Source organism: Phyllostomus discolor, chromosome 11 (assembly GCF_004126475.2).
Source record: "Phyllostomus discolor isolate MPI-MPIP mPhyDis1 chromosome 11, mPhyDis1.pri.v3, whole genome shotgun sequence".
Taxonomy (NCBI): domain Eukaryota; kingdom Metazoa; phylum Chordata; class Mammalia; order Chiroptera; family Phyllostomidae; genus Phyllostomus; species Phyllostomus discolor.
The window spans coordinates 50,322,229-50,344,931 of record NC_040913.2 but is presented as its reverse complement, the minus strand read 5'-3'; the positions used below and the strand labels follow the sequence as shown (position 1 = coordinate 50,344,931).

Genomic DNA, 22,703 nt, shown 5'->3' with positions numbered 1-22,703 from the left:
CAAAACTGAGGAAAGAGTGAAGGGTATGGAAAGTGAAGTGATGGAAAATGTACAGGGAACCAACAGTGAAGGGAGGGAAACTGGGAATCAAATCAATGGTTTGTACCAGAAGGAAGAAATAAACATTGAACCAAAACAGAATAAAGAAAGAATTCAAAAAATGAGGAGAGGCTTAAGAACCTCTGGGACAACTTTAAACATTCCAACAAGCAAATCATAGCGGTGCCAGAAGGAAAAGAGGAACAGCAAGAAATTGAAAATTTATTTGAAAACATAATAAGGAAAACGTCCCCATTCTGGCAAAGGAAACAGACTTCCAGGAAGTCCAGGAAGAGTCACAAAGGAGTTAGACCCAAGGAAGCACACACCAAGGCACATCATAATTACATTACCCAAAATTAAAGATAAGGAGAGAATCTTAAAAGCAGCAAGAGAAAAGGAGATAGTTACCTACAAAGGATCCCACAAGACTATCAGCTGATTTCTCAAAAGAACACTTACAGGCAAGAAGGGGCTGGAAATTTTTCAAAGTCATGAAAGGCAAGGACCTATATCCAAGATTACTCTATTTAGCAAAGCAATCATTTAGAATGGAAGGGTAGAAAAAGTGCTTCCCAGATATGGTCAAGTTAAAGGAGTTCATCATCACCAAGTCCTTATTTTACGAAGCGTCAAAGGGACTTATCTAAGAAAAAGAATATAAAAAATATGAACAGTAAAATGATAACAAACACAGCTGTTAACAACTTAATGGAAAAAAAACAAAAACAAACTAAGGAAACAACTAGAATAGGAACAGCATCACAGAAGTGGAGGGTTATCAGCGGGGAGTGGGAGGAGGGGAGAATGGGGAAAAAGGTACAGGGAATAAGAAGCATAAATGGTAGGTACAAAATAGTCTGGGGGAAATCAAGAATAGTATAGGAAATGTAGAAGCCAAAGAACTTATTTGTACAACCCATGGACATGAACTAAGTGGGGGGGAATGCTGGTGGGAGGGGGGTGTGAGGCGAAGGGGAATAAAGGGGGGAAGTGGGGCAACTGCAATAGCATAATCAATAAAATATATTAAGCAAAAAAGAATTAACTGATTGATTTTCCACAAACTGAAAAGCTGGACTTATTCCCTCTTTACCTTCAGTGCTGAGAAGAACATGTGGTCCACTGCCATAACTAAGGCTTTTAATCTTCTTTCCACATAAAGCTTCTAGCTTTTTGGGTATAAGTGTACTCTGGTTATCTCCAGTTCCTAGACAGTTACTGTAGTTCAGTCCAAATACAAAGACCTAAAAACAAATAGTTCTGTTTGAGTCATTTGGCCTAACGTTACACAAAAGCTCCCTTCTTCACTCTGAAAATAAGAAACATTCAAGTTCAATTTAACAGCTCAATAGATAGGGAAAGGCTAAAAAGGTAAGAAAAAGTGAACCTCTGCTGACATTACTTAAGTTTCAGAATGTTTAGCTATACTATGAAACTCAAAGAGTAGTAGGAATGGAGTGGTATTAAATCAAGAAACTGAAAGAAAAGATAAATTATACCTAAGACAGTGTTCTTTTATCCCCCACCTTTTCTCAATCTTCAAACTGAATGCTTTAAAGCTGATTCCCAAAATAAACCCTAAAATTCAATTCTGGATTTTGAGAGATTCTTACCTCATCACTGTCGGTAACGTACAATGCTTCATTGGCTGAGGTGCCAAAGACACATGCTTTCCGAATAGATGCAATTTCCTGAGGTGAAAGCAGTGTGAAGATTGGCCACTTTCCTACATCCACCATGACTCTGGCTTCAGGCAATTCCTATAAATATGCTGACATCTCTCCTGTAACAAATAAAAAGGATTCCAAGCAAAAATTAAAGAACTACTAAACTAATTTTATAAAAGACACTGTTAATAAAAGAAAACAAAAGCTAATTCTAAACTAAACTATCCACCTTTGGTTAAACAGATTGCTCACTTTTCCCAGCAACATTGTGTAATCCTTCCACCTTCAGATCTGGGCCTTTGCCTGTAATGGGAGCAAAACTTTCTACAACCAGTTGTTTGTCTTGAGCACTTGTAAGTCAGTGGTAATCTGTTTTATACATGCTCATATGCAAGCAGACAACAGATAACAGAGGGAAGACAAGTGAACTAGATGAAACCAGGATCTCTCATCAGGAGGGTGAGGGAGCGGTGTGTTTTAAAAATCAGAATCATTATCTCTACCTCCCCACTTTCCAATAACCACCTCTAGTATTCACTGAAAGACTCCTCACTCCTGTAGAATATCAATGCCACACCAAGCCACTGTATAACAATGGGGATGAGTCACCCCTCGGACAGTTTAGAATGAAAATATTAAGATGCAGTAGTCTAAGATTTATTGTATAAAATAAAGTATTATATCCTGGTCCCAATTTATATGATCACATTTTCTACATATATACAGACCATATTTCATTTCACACTGAGAAAAGTTATTTGAACAAGGTGAGACAATTCACCCTAATTCTGATGTTAGAGCTGATGGCTATAGCCTTTATGCAAGTAGCAATTAGCTTAAACACCACCCAATAAAAAGTAGAGAGTTGTACAAAGTCCCTTAAAACTCTAAACTTGATATGTTTAAGGAGTTTTACACAAAGAATCCTGGTCATGACTTCAATTCTTCCAGGGTTAAAAAGTATTTCCAGAAATTACAAGGGGCAGCATAAGCACAAAACTCTATTGTGCCAAGTGAATTTTCCATTCTGGCTCTCAGCTCTGGAACCTGAAATAGGTTCCAACTGTGGCTGTATTTACCAAACAGTTGTTAAATACAGCCACGGTTCCCTAGGGAGGTACAGAACTCCTGAAGTTCCTTTCTATTCACTCTCTTCTCAGACCTCTAAAAATAGCCGAGAAAGGCTACATGAAGACCAAGATCTTTTTCTGGCTCCAGCATTCTTGACAACATCTAAAAAGTATGCCTCAGAGCTTGAGCATACTTAGCCAAGGCCTCAGTTTCCACCATCCAGGCAAATTTTTCCCATCAGCACCAATTTAGATGACAAGAATCAGATCCCTGCTATGACCCAAGAATCACATCACATATTCAATAAACTTAATACACTATTCCCTGTCACTGTAACAGCCAGGCAGATTCCTGGAATAACATTTGCATGCTCTGAAAACTGTGCATGCAAGAGTGTGTATATATGTGTGTTGCAGGAAACAGGTAAAGGATTTAGGGGAGGGTAAAAGCTAATATGTAAACATGTTTAAAATTTTTTGTTTCAAACAGCACAAAAGAGTATAGGAAAGTAAGTCTCCCTATCCTCCCTTTCAGACCCTCTCCTCAAAAGCAACCACTGTCAGTACTTTTCATTCATTCCAGAAATAGTATGGACTTACATTAGTATTGTATGTAGGTGTGTGGAAGGTGTCCCCTCCTACTTAACAGCACATCTTGCAAATCATTCTATACTGGCACATGTAGACCTACTTCATTTCTTTTCAATGGTACTACAGAGTATTCCATTACATAGATTTAACAATTTACCTGTTTCCACTGGGACATTTAAGTCACTTCCAGTCTTTTGCTTACATAAATAGTACCACAGTTACTATTTGCATATATTATTGTATATATCTATCTTTTTAATACATAAATTTCTAAGATAAACTCCTAGAAATGAAACTGCCAGGTCAAAATTAAAAAGCTGGTTTACCTTTAACAGCTATTTCAAATTGTTCTCTATTAAAGTAGTACCAACATATAAAATAACCATCCATATACGTCAGCACTCTTATTACACAATATATTATTGTGGATCTTAGTTTCATTTAAACTTCAATTCCTCCTATGATGAATGAAGTTGGGCATCATTTTTAGAAATAATCACAATAAGAGCAATAATACCAAATAACATTTCTTCAGCCCTTTGTGCCAAGCACTATTCTAAATATTTTACATTTATTAATCATTTAATCCTCACTTTAGAGATGAGAAAACTGAGGCAAAAGATATTCAGAATTTGCTCAAACTAGTAAGTGACAGCATGAAAACATGAAGCCCTGGAGCCACCATGTGCATTCTTTACCTGTTGGGCTCACATGTTTAAGAGCCCATGTGCCATCCTTTTTCATGAAGTCCCTATTTTTTCTTCTAGAGTGTTTTTCTTTTTCTTCGTTGTAAGTGTTCATTATATGATTAGAAGATTGTCTTAAATATTTTGTTTTTTTTTTATTTTTAACTGTTGTTCAAGTACAGTTTTCTTTTACTCCCATCCCAGCCCACCCTCCCAGTGCTCCCAGCCTCCCTCCCATTTCCACCCCCCTCTAGTTTTCGTCCATGTGTCCTTTATACTTGTTCCTATAAACCCTTCCCCTTTTCCCCTGAAATTCCCTCCCCTCTGGTCAAATACCATATGATCTCACCTTTAACAGGAACCTAAACAACAAAAAAAAAACAAACAAGCAAAATATAACCAAAGACATTGAAATTGAGAACAGGCTGACAATGTCTTAACTATTTTAGAAGTAACAAAAAGATGCCCCCAAATGGCCTGCTCTGTGCCTCTTACAAAACAGACAAGGAAAGGAGTCACAAGAAGTAAAACAGTGTACATGTCTATGAAGTCGAAAAATTCCAAGAAAATCCAGAAGCATATTTTCCTAGAATATGAATCAACCATATCAAAGTTAGTCTTCAAAATTTAATATTTTCTGTTATACAGAATTAAATTTTAAGTAAATAAAGAGGGGGAGAAGAGATAAAATTAATTAGACATAATGTAAGATTTACCATCTTTAAAATTACAACACGAAGGGATATTACCATTCAACATGTAATTTCCTGAGAGCAGTACAATTATTCTGAAAGTATTAATCAGTTACAGGCAACTCTGCCTCAAGGATTTGACAATCCACTGAAAAATCAAGCTAACTTTCTTTCTTTCTTTTTTTCAATTACTAAGCCTGGGTTATTGTTTTTTTTTAAGATTTTATTTATTTATTTTTAGAGAGAGGGAAAGGGAAGAAGGAGGAAAGGAAGAAAAGCATCAATGTGTGGTTGCCTCTCATGTACCCCCCTACTGGGGATCTGGCCCACAACCCAAGCATGTGCCCTGACTAGGAAACCAGCTGGTGCCCCTTTCTTTTGGTTTGCAGACTGGCACTCAATCCACTGAGCCACATCAGCCAGGGCCAAGCTAACTTTCATAATGATAGGTTATTGTATGAACTGAGTATACTCATATTGCTAAATTACTTTGAAGCTTTATTTTACAAGATATTTCTCCAAAGACTTGTAATTTAAAAGTCAATGCCCTGACTAGTGTGGTTCAGTTGGTTGGCCCACAAAGCGAAAGACTGAAGGTTGATTTCTGATCAGAGCACATGCCTAGATTGCAGGTTCCTCCTGGCAGGGCACGTGTAAAAGGCAACTGATCCATGTTTCTCTCTCACATCAATGTTTCTCTCCCTCTTTCTGCCACCCTTACCCTGTCTCTAAAAATAAATAAATAAAATCTTTAAAAAAGAGGGTCAATACAAAAACCAAGTCATATAGCTTCCATGTCCACACCCATCATAGAAGCAGAGAGTATCACCAGTAATTTGGTGGGAAGGACTGAGAGTCCTGAGGCCTGTGTTTAGTTCCAGGTTTACTTTCAATTACTTTAGTCAATCAGAGTGAAATGCCACTTACTTTCCCAAGCCTGGGTTTCTCAAAAATATGTTCTGTAAAAAGCTATAATTATATGTTCAAGATGAAATAAAATAGCTATGGGGGACTTTTGAAAGCAGGAGAATGACAAGGGCAGTAATGTTGGTCAAGCAAGTATTTAATAATTTCTCCTAATAACACAAGCAAATAAAGAGCAGAAAGGAACAAACAATGATCAAGAATCTGCTTTGTTGTGGACACTGTGTTAGATAGCTTTATATATAATGTTTCATTTAATCCTCACAATACTCTTATTAGGAGGGAACCATAACCCATTCTCAGCAACAGATGAGACATGAGGCTCACAGGTGAAATAACTTCCCAACATCACAGAGCATTAAGTGGCACAGTCAGGATTCAACCCCCACCTGTCTTATTCTTCTTACCAAAACACCCGTCCTGGCCTTTCCAATGCCTATACTTCTCCAACATTACTTCTATCCCACTTTATCTAGCCTCATAAATGTACACCAGCACCTATTTTTTTAAATGCTTCATGTATAAAAAGCATTTCCCAAAAAGAATTTCCCAATATGCTTCTCTCTAAATTTGCCCGGTTAAACCTTGAGATTGTCATTCATTCCTTCATTCTTCCAAAGCCATTGGGAGGAATGCCCTAGAAATCAAATGTGACCTTTGTCCTCAGGGGCGCACAAGACTGTGTGAGCACAAGGTGCATCCCTGGGCTATGAACTGCTAAGGTATAAAAATATGTCTTCATTTATGCTTAATCTGGGCAACTGATGACATGAACAGGTGACCCTCAGAATTCAGACAAGGTTCTCCAAGAGGCTCTGTGGAGGTATTAAAATCCAGAATGTGCTATGTCCTGTACAGAACAGCAAATCACAGTCTGGACCTTAGGGATATAGCATGTATTTCCTGAAGTAGCACAATGTGAATGTAAATGTAAATACCACCAGAATTTTCTAATTAACTCAAAATTGCCACTATCATCATTACAACTAAATTATTGTTGTGAGATGTTTAATTACTGCCTTTTCCTTGGAGCAGGGGCAACTTTGCTAGTGTTAGGGAAATCATACTAAGTATCACAATTCTATCGGTTTCACAGACTTAATGTTTGACCATCTACCACAAAATTATAAAGAGTATATACTAGTGATTTTAAAAGCTAAAGGAGGTGTAATCACTAAAATTAACTAGCTGAATCTGCTATGAAATCTCTCAGACTTAAGAACCTTGTGGCTGACTCCAAAACACAAAGATCAGAAGAAGAGCAGCAGTGAGATAGCTCTGATATCTTATAACATTTACTAAATTTGCCTAAACATGAAGTAGACATATTAACAGTTTTGTTCTAATTGTATGGATTCTACTTTAAAGGAATAAAAATATAGATCAACTACATTTCATTTTAGCCATTACTCCAGAGGGTGTCAAAAAATTAGATACTTAAAATAGTAATATGTAAAGTTATTCTATCAATGTACTGAAGCACTGCTAATAGGGAAGACTCTTCAATGGCCTGCTCGACATAGGCCATCCTGGATAGGCATGTAAGTATTCAGCAATGATTAACTAAGTATCTTTTTTTTAAATAAAGAAACTTATTTATTTTTATTTTTTAAAAGATTTTATTTATCTTTAGAGAGGGAAGGGAGGGAGAAAGAGAGAATGAGAGAAACATCAATGTGCGGTTGCTGGGGGTCATGGCCTGCAACCCAGGCATGTACCCTGACTGAGAATCGAACCTGCGACACTTTGGTTCGCAGCCCGCACTCAATCCACTGAGCTACGCCAGCCAGGGCTTAACTAAGTATCTTAAGGAAAGAGTAATCCAGTGTTTTTCCTTCCCAAGTTTCTGTGCACCACTTGCATCCTGAGAAAAGATGCTAACAAAAAGGTAAACAATGTGTTAATTCTCATGTTAAAAACAATACATCCCACAAAAAATACACCCTGTAAGGCTTACCTATGTTATAAAATAGTATATACAACAGGACTGCAATATTTCAAAATATGATATATACAGAAAAGGTATATATAAAACCAAAATGTATTTCTCTGGAGAGATTAGAGGTGACATGTTCTTTCTCTGCATTGTTTAAATATATTCCAAATTTCTACAACAAATATTTTGTGACCAAAACATAAACAAATTTTTCAATGAAAATAAAAGCTTGGTTATTTGAATGATGTTTACCCTAAGCTGTTAAAAGTTTTAAAAGCGGAGTTCCAGCCAAGATGGAGGCGTAGGTAGAAACCCTTTGCTTCCACCTACAACCAAAAGGAGGGTAACAACCAATCCACGTGGTAGACCGTGTGGGCGGGACTGGCTGAAGGCAAAACTGAGACTCAGCTGACTGTGGACCATAGCAGCTGCCACAGTGGCAGACGTTCCCAGTTTCACACAAGAGTACAGTGGAAAGTGGGCTAGAAACTCACAGGCGAGCTGCATTGTTCTCTCTGGCCCCTCCCCCATAGGCATGCCAAAGCCCAGCAAAGAGGGTTGGTTGTCCTGCCTGGGGGAATACCTAAGGCCTTGCCCCCTTACAACTTATCAGGTGCGCCAAGAAAAAAGAAATATGGCCCAGATGAAAGAACAGAGAAAAACTTCAGAAAAAGAGCTAAGTGATGAGGAGATAGCCAACCTATCTGGTGGAGAATTTAAAGCCCTGGTAATCAAAATGCTCACAGAACTGATTGAGCTTGGTCAAAAAACAAATGAAAAGTACCCAAAATGATATACAGTAAAATATTCAGGGAATCAACAGTAACAGCAAGGAAACTAGGACTCAAAGCAACAATTTGGAACAAAAGGGAAAAATAAACATCCAACTGGAACAGAATGAAGAAAGAAGAATTCAAAAAAGTGAAGAGAGATTTACAAACCTCTGGGACAACCTGAAACATTCCAATATCCTAATTATAGGGGTGCCAGAAGGAGAACAGCAGCAAGAAATTGAAAACTTATTTGAATAAATAATGAGGAGAACGTCCCCAATCTGGCACAAGAAATAGATTTCCAGTAAGTCCAGGAAGCCCAGAGAGTCCCAAAGAAGTTGGACCCAAAGAGGGACACACCAAGGCACATCATCATTAAATTACCCAAGATTAAAGATAAGGAGAGAATTTTAAAAGCAGCAAGAGAAAAGGAGACAGTTACCTACAAAGGAGTTCCCATCAGACTGTCAGCTGATTTCTCAAAACAAACCTTGAAGGCAAGAAGGGCCTGGAAAGAAGTACTTGAAATCAGGAAAGGCAAGGACTTAACATCCAAGATTACTCTATCCAGCAAAGCTTTAATTTAGAATGGAAGGGCAAATAAAGTGCTTCTCAGATAAGGTCAAGTTAAAGGAGTTCATCATCACCAAGCCCTTATTATATGAAATGTTAAAGGGACTTATCTAAGAAAGGAAGATAAAAAATATGAACAATAAAATGACAACAAACTCACAACTATCAACAAATGAAACTAAAAGAAAAAAACAACGAAAACAAAAACTAAGCAAACAACTAGAATACAAACAGAATCAGAGAAATGGACATCACATGGAAGGATTTCAGTGGGGAGGGGGAAGGGAGGAATGGGGGAAAAAGGTACACGGAAGAAGAAGCATAATTAGTAGGCATAAAATAGATGGGGACAGATAAAAAATGGTGTAGGAAACAGGACTCTAAGAATTTATATGTACAACCCATGGACATGAACTAAGGGGCAGAAAATGCTGGAGGGTTGGGAGGGCAGGATGGAGGGGGGATAAAGAAGGAAAAATTGGGAAAACTGTAATAGCATAATCAATAAAAAATACTTTTAAAAAGTTTTAAAAGGTATTCTTGCATAAAATTCACAATCTACGGTGGCAGGGTATTCCAGGCAAATCTGCAAAAATAAATTATTAATATAAAATTAAATGTAGAAAATGGGAATGTAAAATGATGCAGCCAATGTAGAAGACATTACCATAGTGCCTCAAAAGATTAAACATAAGACTATTATAATCCAGCAATTCCACTTCTACTATATACCCAAAAGACTTGAAAGTAGGGACACAATTGTATAGGGACACAATATCAACGTTATTATTCACAATAGCCAAAAGGTGAAAAACCCAAATATCTATTGACAGATGAACAGCACCTGAATAATATTCTATTGTATGTAGACAGCACATGGATAAACAAAATGTGCTATCTACATACAGTAGAATATTATTCAGCCTTAAAAATGAAATTCTGACACATGCTACAACAGGGATAAACCTTGAAGACATTGTGCTGAGATAAGCCAGACACAAAAGGACAAAAATTGTATGATTTCATTTATATAGGCACCTAGTCAAATTCACAGAGATAGAAAATCTCTATGAACCATAAGACAAATGCATGATAATGTGAATAAAATAACAGCATATTAATTCTTTTTCTGACGATGACCCCAAATACCAAGAATGCTGGGGGAAAGTCATAAAGAACAATACAATCATGGTCCTTGCCTCTGAGGACCCTAAGGTCTAAAAAAAAGTCAGATCCTAGTAAGCGGAAACCTAGAATGCAAATACAAGAGGAATAACTAAGCAAATGATGGGATACAACATGCAAATACACAGTCCATGTGATACATGTTAATATGTAAATGGAAAAAATTATATGTATAACAGTTACAACTATATAAAAATTATATATCCCAGAAAACTGCTTTATGAAATCCAAGAAATCAAATTCTCAGTATTCTAGCAGATGTTAAAATATAAGCATTACTTCAGTAAATATCATCCAGTTTCCTGCAGGAAGAAATGTTATTCACAGCCTTCTTCCTTTTTCACAATAGAAGTTCCCATTTGAACATACAAGACTTAAGGGTGTGGTCATCTTTTCTCTATTTCTGAATACATTATATTTCAATTCTAGAAATACTTTCAAATAGAGGAGTTCTAGGGTTTGGGGTAAATTCTTGGGGTACAACTTTACAAGTTGTTCTGTCATACACATTTGCTACAGCAAAAGCAATTCAAAAAAACCTCTCAGGTTACAAAAGAGTTGAATGTTACAATTATCAATCTCTTCTGATGAGTTTTTTGAAACTAATCAGATGCTACACCACTGGTTTAGACACAAAATGTTATTGTCCAGGTCCAGAAAAGCCTCTTAAGATAGAATCAGTTTCAAGTCTTTAAATAAAAATCCACTTTAAAATTATTTCACCCTTTCTATGGCATAAGAACTGCAAAGAAGAAAAGTTTCAGATATTTTCTGAGATAGTAATGCTGTTACTACCCCTGCTGCTAGAACAGCTGTCACTCTTCTCTTTTCTGCAAGCCAACCATACTAAAAGAATGAAAGGGAAAGAAATGTCCTGAACACTTGACAACTTTCACGAAGACTAAGGGACTCTGAGAATGTAACATTCTCCAAAAGATTTCATAAAGATGCAGCTCTACAGGTGACAAAGTTAGCCTACCTTCATTTAAAAATAGCATCACTACTGTTGTGGAATTTCCTAACCCTCACAGTGACTGTGCTTTGTCTCATTAGTTTTGTTCAAATTCATCACTCATTTAAGAGGACAACTGTCACTTCCCCTGCCAGTAACTTACTTGACTTGAAGTATAATTTGCAATTATGGCCTCTAGAAGCAATTCTTTAGCCCCATCATCCAAGGGACCATTTTCATTTCATTGCATAGAAACTTTAAACAATTCTAGGATATAGGAAATCTGACAGCTTATTGTAAGTGAAGAAATAATTCTCCTGAAGCCATGTGTTCAGGTTAGGAAAGCAAACAACCCAAATGTCAGTTGTATTAGCAGCAAAAACAAACAAACAAACAAAAAAAAACATATCCAGGGTTGTGAAGCTGACTGTGTGATCTAATAGAACTGTTTTTATGAGATACTTTTATTTGTAAACGGAACCAGAAAAAAAGCTACCATATTCAAAATAACTGTCTTTCACATTTTTTTGTTGCACCAATCACACAAAGTTCACAAAACAGACCACAGTAACACAGATGGGGCAAGAAGTTAAAGAAATGAACTGAATACAATAATATGTAATTTTATTTTTTCTAACAAGTCCAAGGCTAGAATGGAGGGGCCCAAGTTCAAAGCTCTTTATTATATCATCATGAACCTTTTCTACATGAATGTCTCTAGCCTCTGCTGTACGAAAAGTATCAGACATAACCTGTGATGGCCTAAGCCAAACTAAAATTCAGCAATGGATATGCAGAACCATACTGTATTCACTTTGATAAATGTTTACTAAGTGTCCTCTAGTTAAACATAACATACAGCCAATACTACCATAACCTGAATCCCCAGCAGAACTTACATGGAGTCAGGGGGTCTAGACACACAAACAGATGCTCACCACAATGAGGCCAGTACTTTAATGATGAGGTTTGGATGCTTGAGAAGCATCAGAATTGAGAAGTGTCAACCACCTGAAAAGAAGGCTGGCACCTGGAATAGTGAACTTACATCCAGGTAAAAGTTCTGGTGGAGGAACTGAAAGAAATTCAGCATGACTGTAGCCAAAAAGCTTAGATTTTTATCCTAAGAGCAACATGTAATCACTGAAGGACCTTAAGCAGGGAAGTGGTATGATCAGATGTATGTTAAAGATTATTCCGGCTGAATGTGGAGACTAGATGGGGATGAAGAAGGAGTTGATAGAGGGACCCTCAGGTGGTGGCTGCAGTAAGCCAGGAAAGAAAGAATGGAAGCCTATATACCAAGGAAGTGGAAATGGAGAAAATAGGACAAGAGACAAATCAAGAGGCTTCTATAACTGATAACTGACTGAATGGGAGACAGGAGCAAGATAAGGGAAAGGCAGAGCCAAGGATTACACACAGATGCTTGGCTTAATTAACTGAGTAAACTGCAATGATGTCACTCACTATAACAGAGAATACAACAAGTTTCCGGGGGAGATGATGAATTATACTCTGGACATTTTCAGTTCAGCTACCTGTGAGATATCAAAGTAGATATGTCCAAAAAGAGATCTGGATCAGAGATTTGGAAATATGGCATGAGATCATCCAGGGCAAAGTTTATGAAAAAGAGAAGAGGATCTTGGAGTCTAAGAAACTCCAACGGCAAAGGAACAAGGACACATACTCCATAGAAGAGACTGTGAAGAAACAGGCAGAGTAGGAAGAAAACCAGAAGAATGTCATGGAAGCCTACGGGTGTGAGCATCACACAAAGGTAGTGACAGTGTAGAATGTTCCTGAAAGACCGAATAAGGTAAAGACTAAGGAATGTCCATTGGATTTACTAAGACTTACTGGCAACCTTTATGATAGTTTCAAAGAGGCTGTGGGTGGACAAGGGCAGATTGAGGCAGGCAGGATGAGGAGCGTGTGAAAGGTGAAGAGGAAATAATGAGTATTAACAACTTGTTCAAGAAGTTTGACTGTGAAGACAAAAAGTGGAATAGGGTAGTAATTGTAAAACAGGTGAGAGTTGAAGGGCACATTTTGGGTGGTCTTTTTATTTTAAACATGTTACATATAAAAATGTTTAAATATTAATGGGAAGGAGCCAATAGAAAGACAAAGAAGAGGACATAACTGAGGTTTCTGATAAAGTAACAGGAAATGGGATCTGAAGCAAAATGCAGATAAACCGTAGAAAGGGGGGAAATCTTCTATTAAAACACAGGAGAAGATGGAAAGGATAGGTATGGAGAAAGTGGCTTTAATGACTGGGGAGTCAGAAGCTGAAGGCAATTCCTTCCTCCCTCTCCCTCTCTCCCTCTTTCTGTCTCCACACACATATTCTGCTGAGTGAGGCTGCATTTTTTATTTCTACCAGCAATTTATGAGGGTTCCAATTTCTCCATAACATGACCAACACTTACTATTATCTTTCTTTTTATTATAGTCATTCTAGTGGATGTGCAGTGGTTTGATTTGCATTTGGGCACACTCTCTTTTGAATCACCTATAGTCCCTGTGAAGAAAGAAAAAAAGTTTCCTGTTAAAAGTAAGAGGGGAGATAGCAATAGAAAGTGAAATGAAGCAACAACATAAAGAGGTAGAGAAGTCTAAAGCAGCCACCAGGAGTAAGAGAAAGAGTTCTCTCCAGGGAAACCTAAAAAGTGCTGAGACAGCCCAGTGGAAACTGGAAGACCGTAAGTGTGAGAATCCTATCTGTCTGACCTCCTGTGAGATTTTCTTCTCTAGGGAAGAGTTTTGTTTTGTTTTGTTTTAAACTGATCTAACCAGAATTAGAATGGGAAGCTTCTCTGAGGACTTTTTTCATTTAAAGGCAATGACACAAGCGCTCCTGAAAAATCCACTGTTTTTGTGTTTAAAATCCTGTAACATACACATTAGAAATGACAGTTTGCATCAGATTCACTCTCCTTAACCCTTGAGAACGCACATGTGTTCACTGAAGCAGATCTTACTGTAAGGACTTAAGCTACAATCATCAGGTACTAAATTCATCAAATGACAAACTGCAACAAACATCACACATCCATCATTAAAATAATGGGTAATTCCACCCTGGCTGGTGTGGCTCAGTGAATTGAGTGCTGGCCTGGGAACCAAAAGACATGGATTCCCAGTCAGGGCACATGTCTGGGTTGCAGGCCAGGTCCCCAATTAGAGGTGAGCAAGAGGAAACTGATCCATGTATTTCTCACACATTGATGTTTCTCTTCCTCTCTTTCTCTCTCCCTTTCCCTCTCTCTAAAAAAATAAGTAAAATCTTTTTAAAAAATGGGTCATGCCTTTAAAACATGTCAGAGAATCATATCACAAACTGTTAACAATTTAACAGTGACAATAACAATCATGTATACAATAATAACTGATTACATAAAAGAAAACGACTTTTCACTGTTTTCACCCTTGCAGGGTATGAGATACAGCCAATCTGGTTTAACTACTTCAATAAGTACATCCTTATATATTTAATTAATTTAGAGATATATCATTAAAGCACGCTGCTGCATACTAGTTTTGTGCTCAGGGATCACATCTTGGAACTGACTTATATGTGAGCTAGATTTAAACCAAGGATTTTGTGGCACAAAGCGCTAGTTGCTTCACTTCTCCTTTGCTGAGTAATATAATATCCCAAAACTCAGTGGCTTAAAACAATAGCAACATGTTGTTTCTCTCAATTGTTTTAACTGGACACAGCTGGGGTTAGTCATGAGGCCATAGGCAATGGGGGAGCAAAACTAGGGTCTCTCCTGGTGGTCTCATTCTTCATCTAAGCCCAAGCCTCCAAGCCCAAAGCCTGACTTATTGAATGTAGCACACAAAGAAGGAACAGCATAATAATAATAAAGGTCTTTGACTTCCCTTCAGTTTTATCACCACTATGACTTTCAGATAAAGTAGGACAGTGTCTCAAACTTTCCAGCTTGAGCTGCTGATTAAGATGGAGCCAAACTCTGATTGGAACATGCAGGTACTCTTTAATTCTAAAATTTTAAAAGAATTTTTTAAAGCTGAAAACTTTGATAGCTTTGGTTTTTACGGCTATTTTCTGAAGCTCCCCGAACTTGATCATGTGGATCACACACATAATCACTGTGGAAGAAATCTTTTTAATGACTAATATCTTCCCTCTTTATGAAGAGAAAGACTACAAGGATAGACTGATTGACAGGTATTCATAAAATAGATTTAAAGATATCAGTCCTGGCCGATGTGGCTCAGTTGGTTGGAGGACTGTCCAGAGACCAAAGATCAAGGGTTTGATTCCCATCAGGGTACATACCAGGTTGCTGGTTGGATCCCCAGTCAGGGAGAATAGAAGGCAGCCAATTGATGTTTCTCTCTCTCCCTCCTTCTCTCTTCCTCTCCGAAAGCAATGAAAAAAATGTCCTCGGGTGAGGAGTAAAAAAAAAAAAAAGATCTCCATCCCACAGACTAACTGCTGTATTAATAGAATCTAAATATATAGCTATATACTCAACCCTGAAAGCAATTCAAAGAGGTGAAATTCACCCAGTGCTCACTTCAAATGGATACTTTGTACAGTTTAAACCACACAATAAACTACCATCAGGGTTAAATCATTTTTCCATTCCTTTCAGCATTATATACTTTGATGTTATGATTCCACAATGCACATCAGTTTCAGAAACTCAGTTTTTGCTTCCAAGGGCTATAATCCTGCCCCCAAAAAGAATAGGCCAAAGACAAATAAGACAATGAATTTGTTGCTTTAAAAGCATTATTATAATATTGCTTTATAAAATTGTAATCCCTAACTGCAAAGAGTTCTGCAGCAGATGACTTCGGAGTGTCTCACATGCAAATAAACATAAGCAAAAAGCCACTTACAAAGCTGAAGAACCGTGTCTCGATGGTTATCTTAAACCGAACAGGTAGTTTATCTGAGGCTGGACAAGAGAAATGTCATTTCACTCAGTTAACCGCACTCCTGGATAAAGATGCCTACTATGTGAAGAGCCTTTTATCGAGTTTCGTGTTGTGGGAGAATGGGAAACAATACCGCGACACACTACTCTCCCCTGCGGAGGTGAAGGAGGCGGTGCTAACGTCTAGAGGAGAGGCCGAGCGCGGATGTTGAGGGTCAGAAGAGGTATCACTCAACAAAACAACGCCGAAAGCAGCGACAGACGTGAGCTAGAAGCAAAACCGCGTCCCTGCAGCTCAAAAAAGAGGAGCAAGGAAAACTTTCCCTAGCCTGTTCCCACCCTTTTCTTCCTCCTGAGAGGAAGAAATGCTAGCTGAGGTGCTAACTATGCGGGAACGACAGACCGGAACCCGCAGCCTGAGAGAAAGCGGGAGGGAGGGAGCAAGAGCCACAGGGCACGCCAGCCCGGCCCGCGGAGAATGGGAAGCAGAGAAGGGAAGGGGCAAAAGCGACCTTTGTGAGTTCGCACCCGCACTCACCGGCTACCTGGTAGGCCAGCCACTGCCGCTAGCCGCCTGCAGAGCCCAGCCGCCTGGAGCGCCTCCGGAACCTCAGAAGATAGTCTGGCCGAAGAAACGCTATCTAGCCTCAGCGCCCAAGGCCAGCAAAGAGTAGGTGAGAGAGACGGGGAGCAAGGGGCGGGCCTTCCGAGTCTCGTGGTCCCGGCCGCCTCACGTGACGCTGGCGCAGTGCGAGTCCACCCAGCTGCCAGGGAAAGCCGCCGTTTGGGCTTCGCTTGCTCTGTGGCGGAGATGCCGTGGGTCCTCGGCATCCGGAGAAGCAGATTAGCTGTCCAAATCCAGCCTTCAGGTCCTACGAAGAGTAGCGGTGGAGCTTGGTGGCTGCGGAGGCTGACAGGTTTTTGTCGGGGAATCTGGGACGCGAGAGGGGTGGTCTGCAGTTCTCCCGGGATGACTTGGCGGTGGGGAGGGTCGGCCTAGGGCAGAATAGCGAATGACAACTTCTTTCCTTGCACCTTAGCGCGCTACCCACGTTGTGCTGCCTAGGGTGAAGGACCTAAGAGGAGAGACTCGTTTTACTGCGGAGACGTTCCCTCGTGTACCCATACTCACCTGAAAAGCATCTGAGTAAGACTGGAGAGTAGAGAAGGTGGCAACTGCACCAAGATAAGGAGGGAGTGGGGCACAGGGCTCAGGTGATTGCAGGAAGTCAGAGGTACCTGGGAAGCTGGCTGTCAAGGTTGGGAGAGACCTAAGATGGCAAATGACTCAAGCCTTTTCTTAATGTAAATGAGTAAACTAGGGCCTGGAAAGGGGATGCTTCATGCCATTCCAGCTTGTTATCTACGGAGAGGAAATGACTCTTATAAAATACTGTACGACTTACGAAAAAGTCCTAATTGGCTCTACCGGATGAAGTCCAAACTTCCTGGCATAACTTTCCAAACAATCTCGTTCAAACTTACTTTTCCCGTTTGAGCTCCCATGAACGAAAACTTTATTTTCTAAGTATCACCAAATAGTTCCACTATTTATTAAAAGAAGCCCCTTTTCCCTCATTTTCCAGCACTTCCTCAACAGTACTCTATCCCTGACTACAGAGAATTCCTGTTTTCTTTGACTACTCAACTTTCTTGGGATTACTACTCTCTAAGTATCTTTACTCCTTTTTGCATTTGTTCATTCTTTTGCCTCTGTCTGAAATGCCCTGAATCATTACCTTCCCCCTCCTTAAAGAAAACAAGGGCCAAACAATAGTTAAAAGTGTACAAATAGATTTTATTGGAAACTATTGCAACAGGAGAATTGAGGCAGGCTGTTTTCTCCTGTTGCAATAGTTTCTTAATAAAATCTGTTTTTACAGTTTTAACTACTGTCAGGCTCTGCTCATCTTTTTTTATTTATCCTTAACCAAGGATATTTTTTCATTGCTTTCAGAGAGAGAGAAACATCAGTTGGTTGTCTCCCATACGCACCAAGACCCAGGATGGTCTGTGCCTGAACCAGGGATAAAAACGCACAACCCAGGTACGTACCCTGACCATTAATTGAACCCACAACCTTTCAGTTACAGGGTGATGCTCAAACCAACTGAGCCACACTGGCTTGGACAGGCTTAGGTACTTTTAACATCACCCCAAGGTACACATCAGTCTTCTTCTCTCTCAGAATACCACTCTCTTCTCTCTCAGGTCAAATACCACTTACTCCTGTCTTCCTGCCCTGTTTCCTCTTCCCTGATCCAGCAGCATCAGGAATTGAGGTTCACTCAGACACTGTCAACTGTAATTTCTTCCCTGATTTCTAGGACACTGTACATAGTCTGTTGTATAAATCTCAAATTGTCCAAAAATGTACTGTGCATTTCCTGTAAGAGGTAAATTATTTATCACTGTTGTCTTCCCTAGCTTATAAACAATTTAAAACAGAACTTCTGAGCTTGTTATACAGTGCTTTTAATATGAATTAAAAGAAATGGCTTCACCAAGGTCATAGCAGTTCAGTGAATTTATTTGAAAAAGCCTACTTTCCTCAAAGAAGCTGAAGTCAGTTTCTTTAGGCTACCACCTGATCAATACTGGGAGGAAAATGGGGGCTTGGGGTTTGAGTCATCAAATATTTGATAGAAGACAAGTAGTAGGTAGATGAAGAAGGGAGGAAAATACCTTCCAGGAAAGAGAGCAGTATGTTCAAAGGTAGGGAGGCATGAATCAGTATTATTTCTTTAGGAAAAGCAAGCAATATTGTATGGCTGGACTTAGCGACCTCCCTTACCTCTGGGACAAAGGAAACCTAATTAGTTAATGTTGATGCACTCATCAACATTAGAATGACATATTTGTTAGTATTACTTATTAAACTAACTTTCCATCAGACAAATCATACATTCTTCACCTAACATTGGCCTGTGGACTCATACTAGGTGACTTTTTACCCCTTTTTTTTTTAGTTCCTAAAGTTCTCTATAATTGTTATATAAGAATAACAAAATTCCTTGTTCCAAAAAAATTATTTGACAGCACTCTGCACTTTTTCTACAGAGCAAAAAAACTCAATTTACAAGTAGTACTTTAAAGAAGAAACTGGCTTCTACCGCCAGAGGTGGGGGAAGACTATTGATGTTCAGACTAATTGAAGGCTATCCTGGTAAAAAAGTATCTACCAAGAACCTAATGAAATACAATTTATTTAAGATTTAAGTTGGAATGAGACATAGGAAAACAATTTTAATCATTCTTGGGGGCTTTGAAATTACATTTCAAAAATTAATCTCTCTAAATGGAAAATTAAAACATTGTCTTGCTTTTGCTCCCTTTCTTCCACTGTGCTCTTCTGTGAGTATCAATTTAAGTTGCTGTGGGTCAACCAATCCAGCCCTACTTCCTTCACTTGGACTATCTAACCCCTGATTAAGTGCACCTTTTACACAATTTTCTTTGCTAAGAAAATCTTCTGAAGGTCCCTTAAGTGGACACTTGTTTTGCATAGGCCATTGCAAAATCCTTGATATTAAGCAAGCAAAAGTAAAAGAGATTACAGTTACTTCTTCAAAGACTCGAATATTATTTCTTCCAAGAGAAACAGCTGGGAGCACCCAGATTATCTTTACCTTTTTTCTCTGCTCCTTCCCTCCTCTTGGGGTTGGTAAAGATTAAGAGAAACAATGGCTAAATAAGGAACATTAATTAATTAGGGAACAATCTTAATTAGGTCACTATTTAAGATTGTTTACCTGTTTTTGTAATACACAGGAAATTTGTCAATCACAAACAATATAATTATTTTGAAAATTGAAGATTACATAATTTTTTTAGGATTCTGCAATGTAATAAAATACAGAACCTGTCTAGAGGAGGATTCCATCTTGATTTTCAATTAGCTAAACCAAACAGGGTAAACATGACCAGTTACAATAGGTTTTACAACTTAAATCATTATTGATCTACTTTGGGGATAATTTCTGTTCCTATAGTTGGGATAAATAAACATGGTATAAAATGTGGAAATAATATTGAAAGAAGTGGTAATGGGCAATTGAAAAAGAATTTTTATCCTTTTTTTTGAGAATTTTTATTCTTCTTTTTTCCCTCACCACAAGAACCAGAAGTATTTTTGTTTGCTTACCATGCAAATACTTTAAATAAATAAACAAGAATTTTAGCCCTTTCTAAAGTAGACTATGCTGATTCATATCTTCACCCACACCAAGACAGATTTTGTGCTAAACAGGTAGCATAAAGAAACAAACCTACCTGCTACCTAGATCAGGCATGAGACCCTTCTAAGCACAGTATCTCTCATGAGTGTCTATATAACTCCCATATAAGGTCACCTTTATGCATGAGTGATCCAATACAGTCTGCGTAGAATTTCTTCCTTGTCCTTTGACAGGTGAAATAGCTTCTTAAATATAGAATTCTTGCACTATCCATGTGAACCGATAGTTCTCTATTTATTTTATTCATCAGTAGTGGTCCTGGTTTGATCTTTATTTAGATGTGACAGCACCACCAGGAGCAACATGTTTTAATAGGAAGCCACCAGCTTCTGGTAAGAACTATTAGTTCTTTAGTCTTCCAGAGGGCCAGAGGTATGATTGAATTGGCTATGAAGCAGGATCATCTTCTGGATGTTAGTATGCATCTTTTTTTTTTTTTTTATAAATTTGAAATTGTTTTTTTTTTAAAGATTTTATTTATTTACTTTTAGAGAGGGAAGGGAGGGAGAAGAGAGAGAGAGAGAGAGAGAGAGAGAGACATCAATGTGCGGTTGCTGGGGGTTCTGGCCTGCAACCCAGGAATGTACCCTGGCTGGGAATCAAACCTGGACACTTTGGTTCCCAGCCCGCGCTCAATCCACTGAGCTACGCCAGCCAGGGCTTTAGTATGCATCTTGAAGACTCCTCAGAATGACCTCTGGGTGGTGATGGGTGTAGTAAGAATATTCTCATATGGGGTTTAATATTTCAGACCTCGTTGGTTTGAAATATTAAAAGTGATGATACCTGGGACAAATGAAATAACACTATGGGGAAACAATTAGACAAACCTAGAATGGAGGACAAGAACCTTCCTAGCCTTTGTCTCTTCAAAAAGTTAAGTCTATGGGGGAGATGGGGTTAATGTTTTAGCTTAAAAAAGATTAAAGAAACATGATATTGAAATGTAACACGTGAACTTGGATGGAATCATGGTTCCATAAAAAATTGTAAAACTATTAAAGATATTTTATGGAGAATCATAAAGATTTAATATGGATTGGATATTAGATACTAGGGAATTACTGGCTTTTTAAAGATGTAATAATAGTAATATTGGGAATATCCTTATTTTTAGGAGATGAATACCAGAGTATTTAAGGATTGAGTGTCATGAGGTCTGCAGATGGTTCAGCAAAAGTAAATTAAAACTATACACTCCATATCCATAAAGAGAGAAAGCAAATATGGCAAAATGTTGAATCCAGGTGTTCTTTGAATTCTTCTTTTTCATAGTGTTGGAGGATGGAATAACATATGACCTTTGTACTCCAAACTAATAAAGCAAGACATTTCAGCCCTGCTGAATTTGAAATTCAACTGAATTTCAGTCCATTTGAATTTATCTATTCAAAAAGGTTTTTTGAATGCCTACCATGTGCTAAGCACTGTTATTAAGCTTGGGTATTTACATTGGTGAGTAAAATAATAATGGTCTTTTTCGTGGGTGCTATGCTTCATCATCCTAACACTCTTACGACTGAAGGACTTACCATCCCAGCTTTTGAGAAGGTCAGTCCTCTGTAGTATTAATCTTAGTTAAAGAAAGTTTCTTTACCCAAAGTCATGCCCCTTCTAAGGCCAGCCTGCAACAAATGACTGCTTGATGTGGTATTGTTAAGACCTGAATCCCTCACCTCAACCAGGGACAACTCTAAAGAGTCAGCCCAACTTCAGAACTTTTCACAGGGTTGACTGAAGCCTGGTTGTGACTATACTGCAGCCCACTTTGTCTTTATGCCCAATCTTTCTTCCATCTCTTTTCTCCACAGGTCCTGAGAACATCTACCTTTGAAGAGACATTAAACACCTAAGCAGAATGACTTGGTCAGCTGGTGTCAGTCAGCTCTTCATGAGCCACCCCAATACTGGCACAATGGATTCACAAATATAGAAGATATGATTGCAAGGAGGAAGGTCATACATGGACCCAACAGCATTATCTCCCACTCACCCAAGTTAACTAATGCTATTAGATTAACTAGTTATCAGAAACCATTGCTGAGACCCATTACTACACTCTCCCCTTTTTAAAAACTTTTTATTTACTTTTTTTTTTAGAGAGGGGATAGGGAGAGAAACATCAATGTGTGGTTGCCTCTCACATGCCCCCAACTGAGGACCTGGCCCACAATCCATGCATGTACCCAGACCAGGAATCGAACTGGCAAACTTTTGGTTTGCAGGCTGGCGCTCAATCCACGGAGCCACACCAGCCAGGGCTGCACTCTCCCTAGAAGACACCAAACAGCCACTTGGTGAAAAGGTGACCATATTGGACTCCTTCCAATCTGGATGGGGTGGTCATTCATTTTAACATGAATAGTTACATATTTTGTGGGTTTGCCTTTCCTGCCTGCAGAGTTTTGTCTACCATAACGATCCAAGGGCTTATATTATGTTTGACACA

General features: G+C 38.6%; 2 protein-coding genes across 14 annotated transcripts in view; one reads left to right on the top strand and one right to left on the bottom strand.

Moving 5' to 3' along the window:
* RCBTB1 (RCC1 and BTB domain containing protein 1) overlaps positions 1–16,702 on the bottom strand; it is a 73,248-nt gene extending 56,546 nt beyond the window's left edge. For 2 of the 13 annotated variants that reach the window (XM_036011383.1, XM_036011382.1), the window contains exons 1-3: positions 2,626–4,191; positions 1,656–1,825; positions 1,136–1,286 (exon numbers count right to left, since the gene is read on the bottom strand). In XM_036011383.1, the coding sequence (XP_035867276.1) occupies positions 1,136–1,286; positions 1,656–1,781 (277 nt within the window). In that variant the 5' untranslated portion in view covers positions 1,782–1,825; positions 2,626–4,191. Of the gene's footprint in view, positions 1–1,135; positions 1,287–1,655; positions 1,826–1,938; positions 4,192–15,409; positions 15,473–15,978; positions 16,400–16,554 lie in introns of those variants that run through there. The other 11 variants (XM_036011376.1, XM_036011377.1, XM_036011372.1 and 8 more) reach the window with 11 other exon arrangements.
* Positions 16,001–22,363, top strand: LOC118497248. The gene is made up of 5 exons (XM_036011098.1): positions 16,001–16,223; positions 16,538–16,933; positions 17,974–18,063; positions 20,533–20,586; positions 22,066–22,363. The coding sequence occupies exons 1-5, from the start codon at positions 16,001–16,003 to the stop codon at positions 22,086–22,088; spliced, it is 786 nt and encodes a 261-aa protein (XP_035866991.1). The 3' UTR covers positions 22,089–22,363.
* The last annotated feature ends 340 nt before the right edge of the window (positions 22,364–22,703 follow it).

Bases quoted from the DNA above. Each gene is read 5' to 3' on its own strand.
- LOC118497248 (XM_036011098.1), top strand. From the start codon at position 16,001: ATGGTTATCTTAAACCGAACAGGTAGTTTATCTGAGGCTGGACAAGAG. The intron at 16,934-17,973 runs GTTTTTGTCGGG...CATTGCTTTCAG, and splicing joins GTGGCTGCGGAGGCTGACAG to AGAGAGAGAAACATCAGTTG. The intron at 20,587-22,065 runs GTAAGAACTATT...TTTTCTCCACAG, and splicing joins TAGGAAGCCACCAGCTTCTG to GTCCTGAGAACATCTACCTT.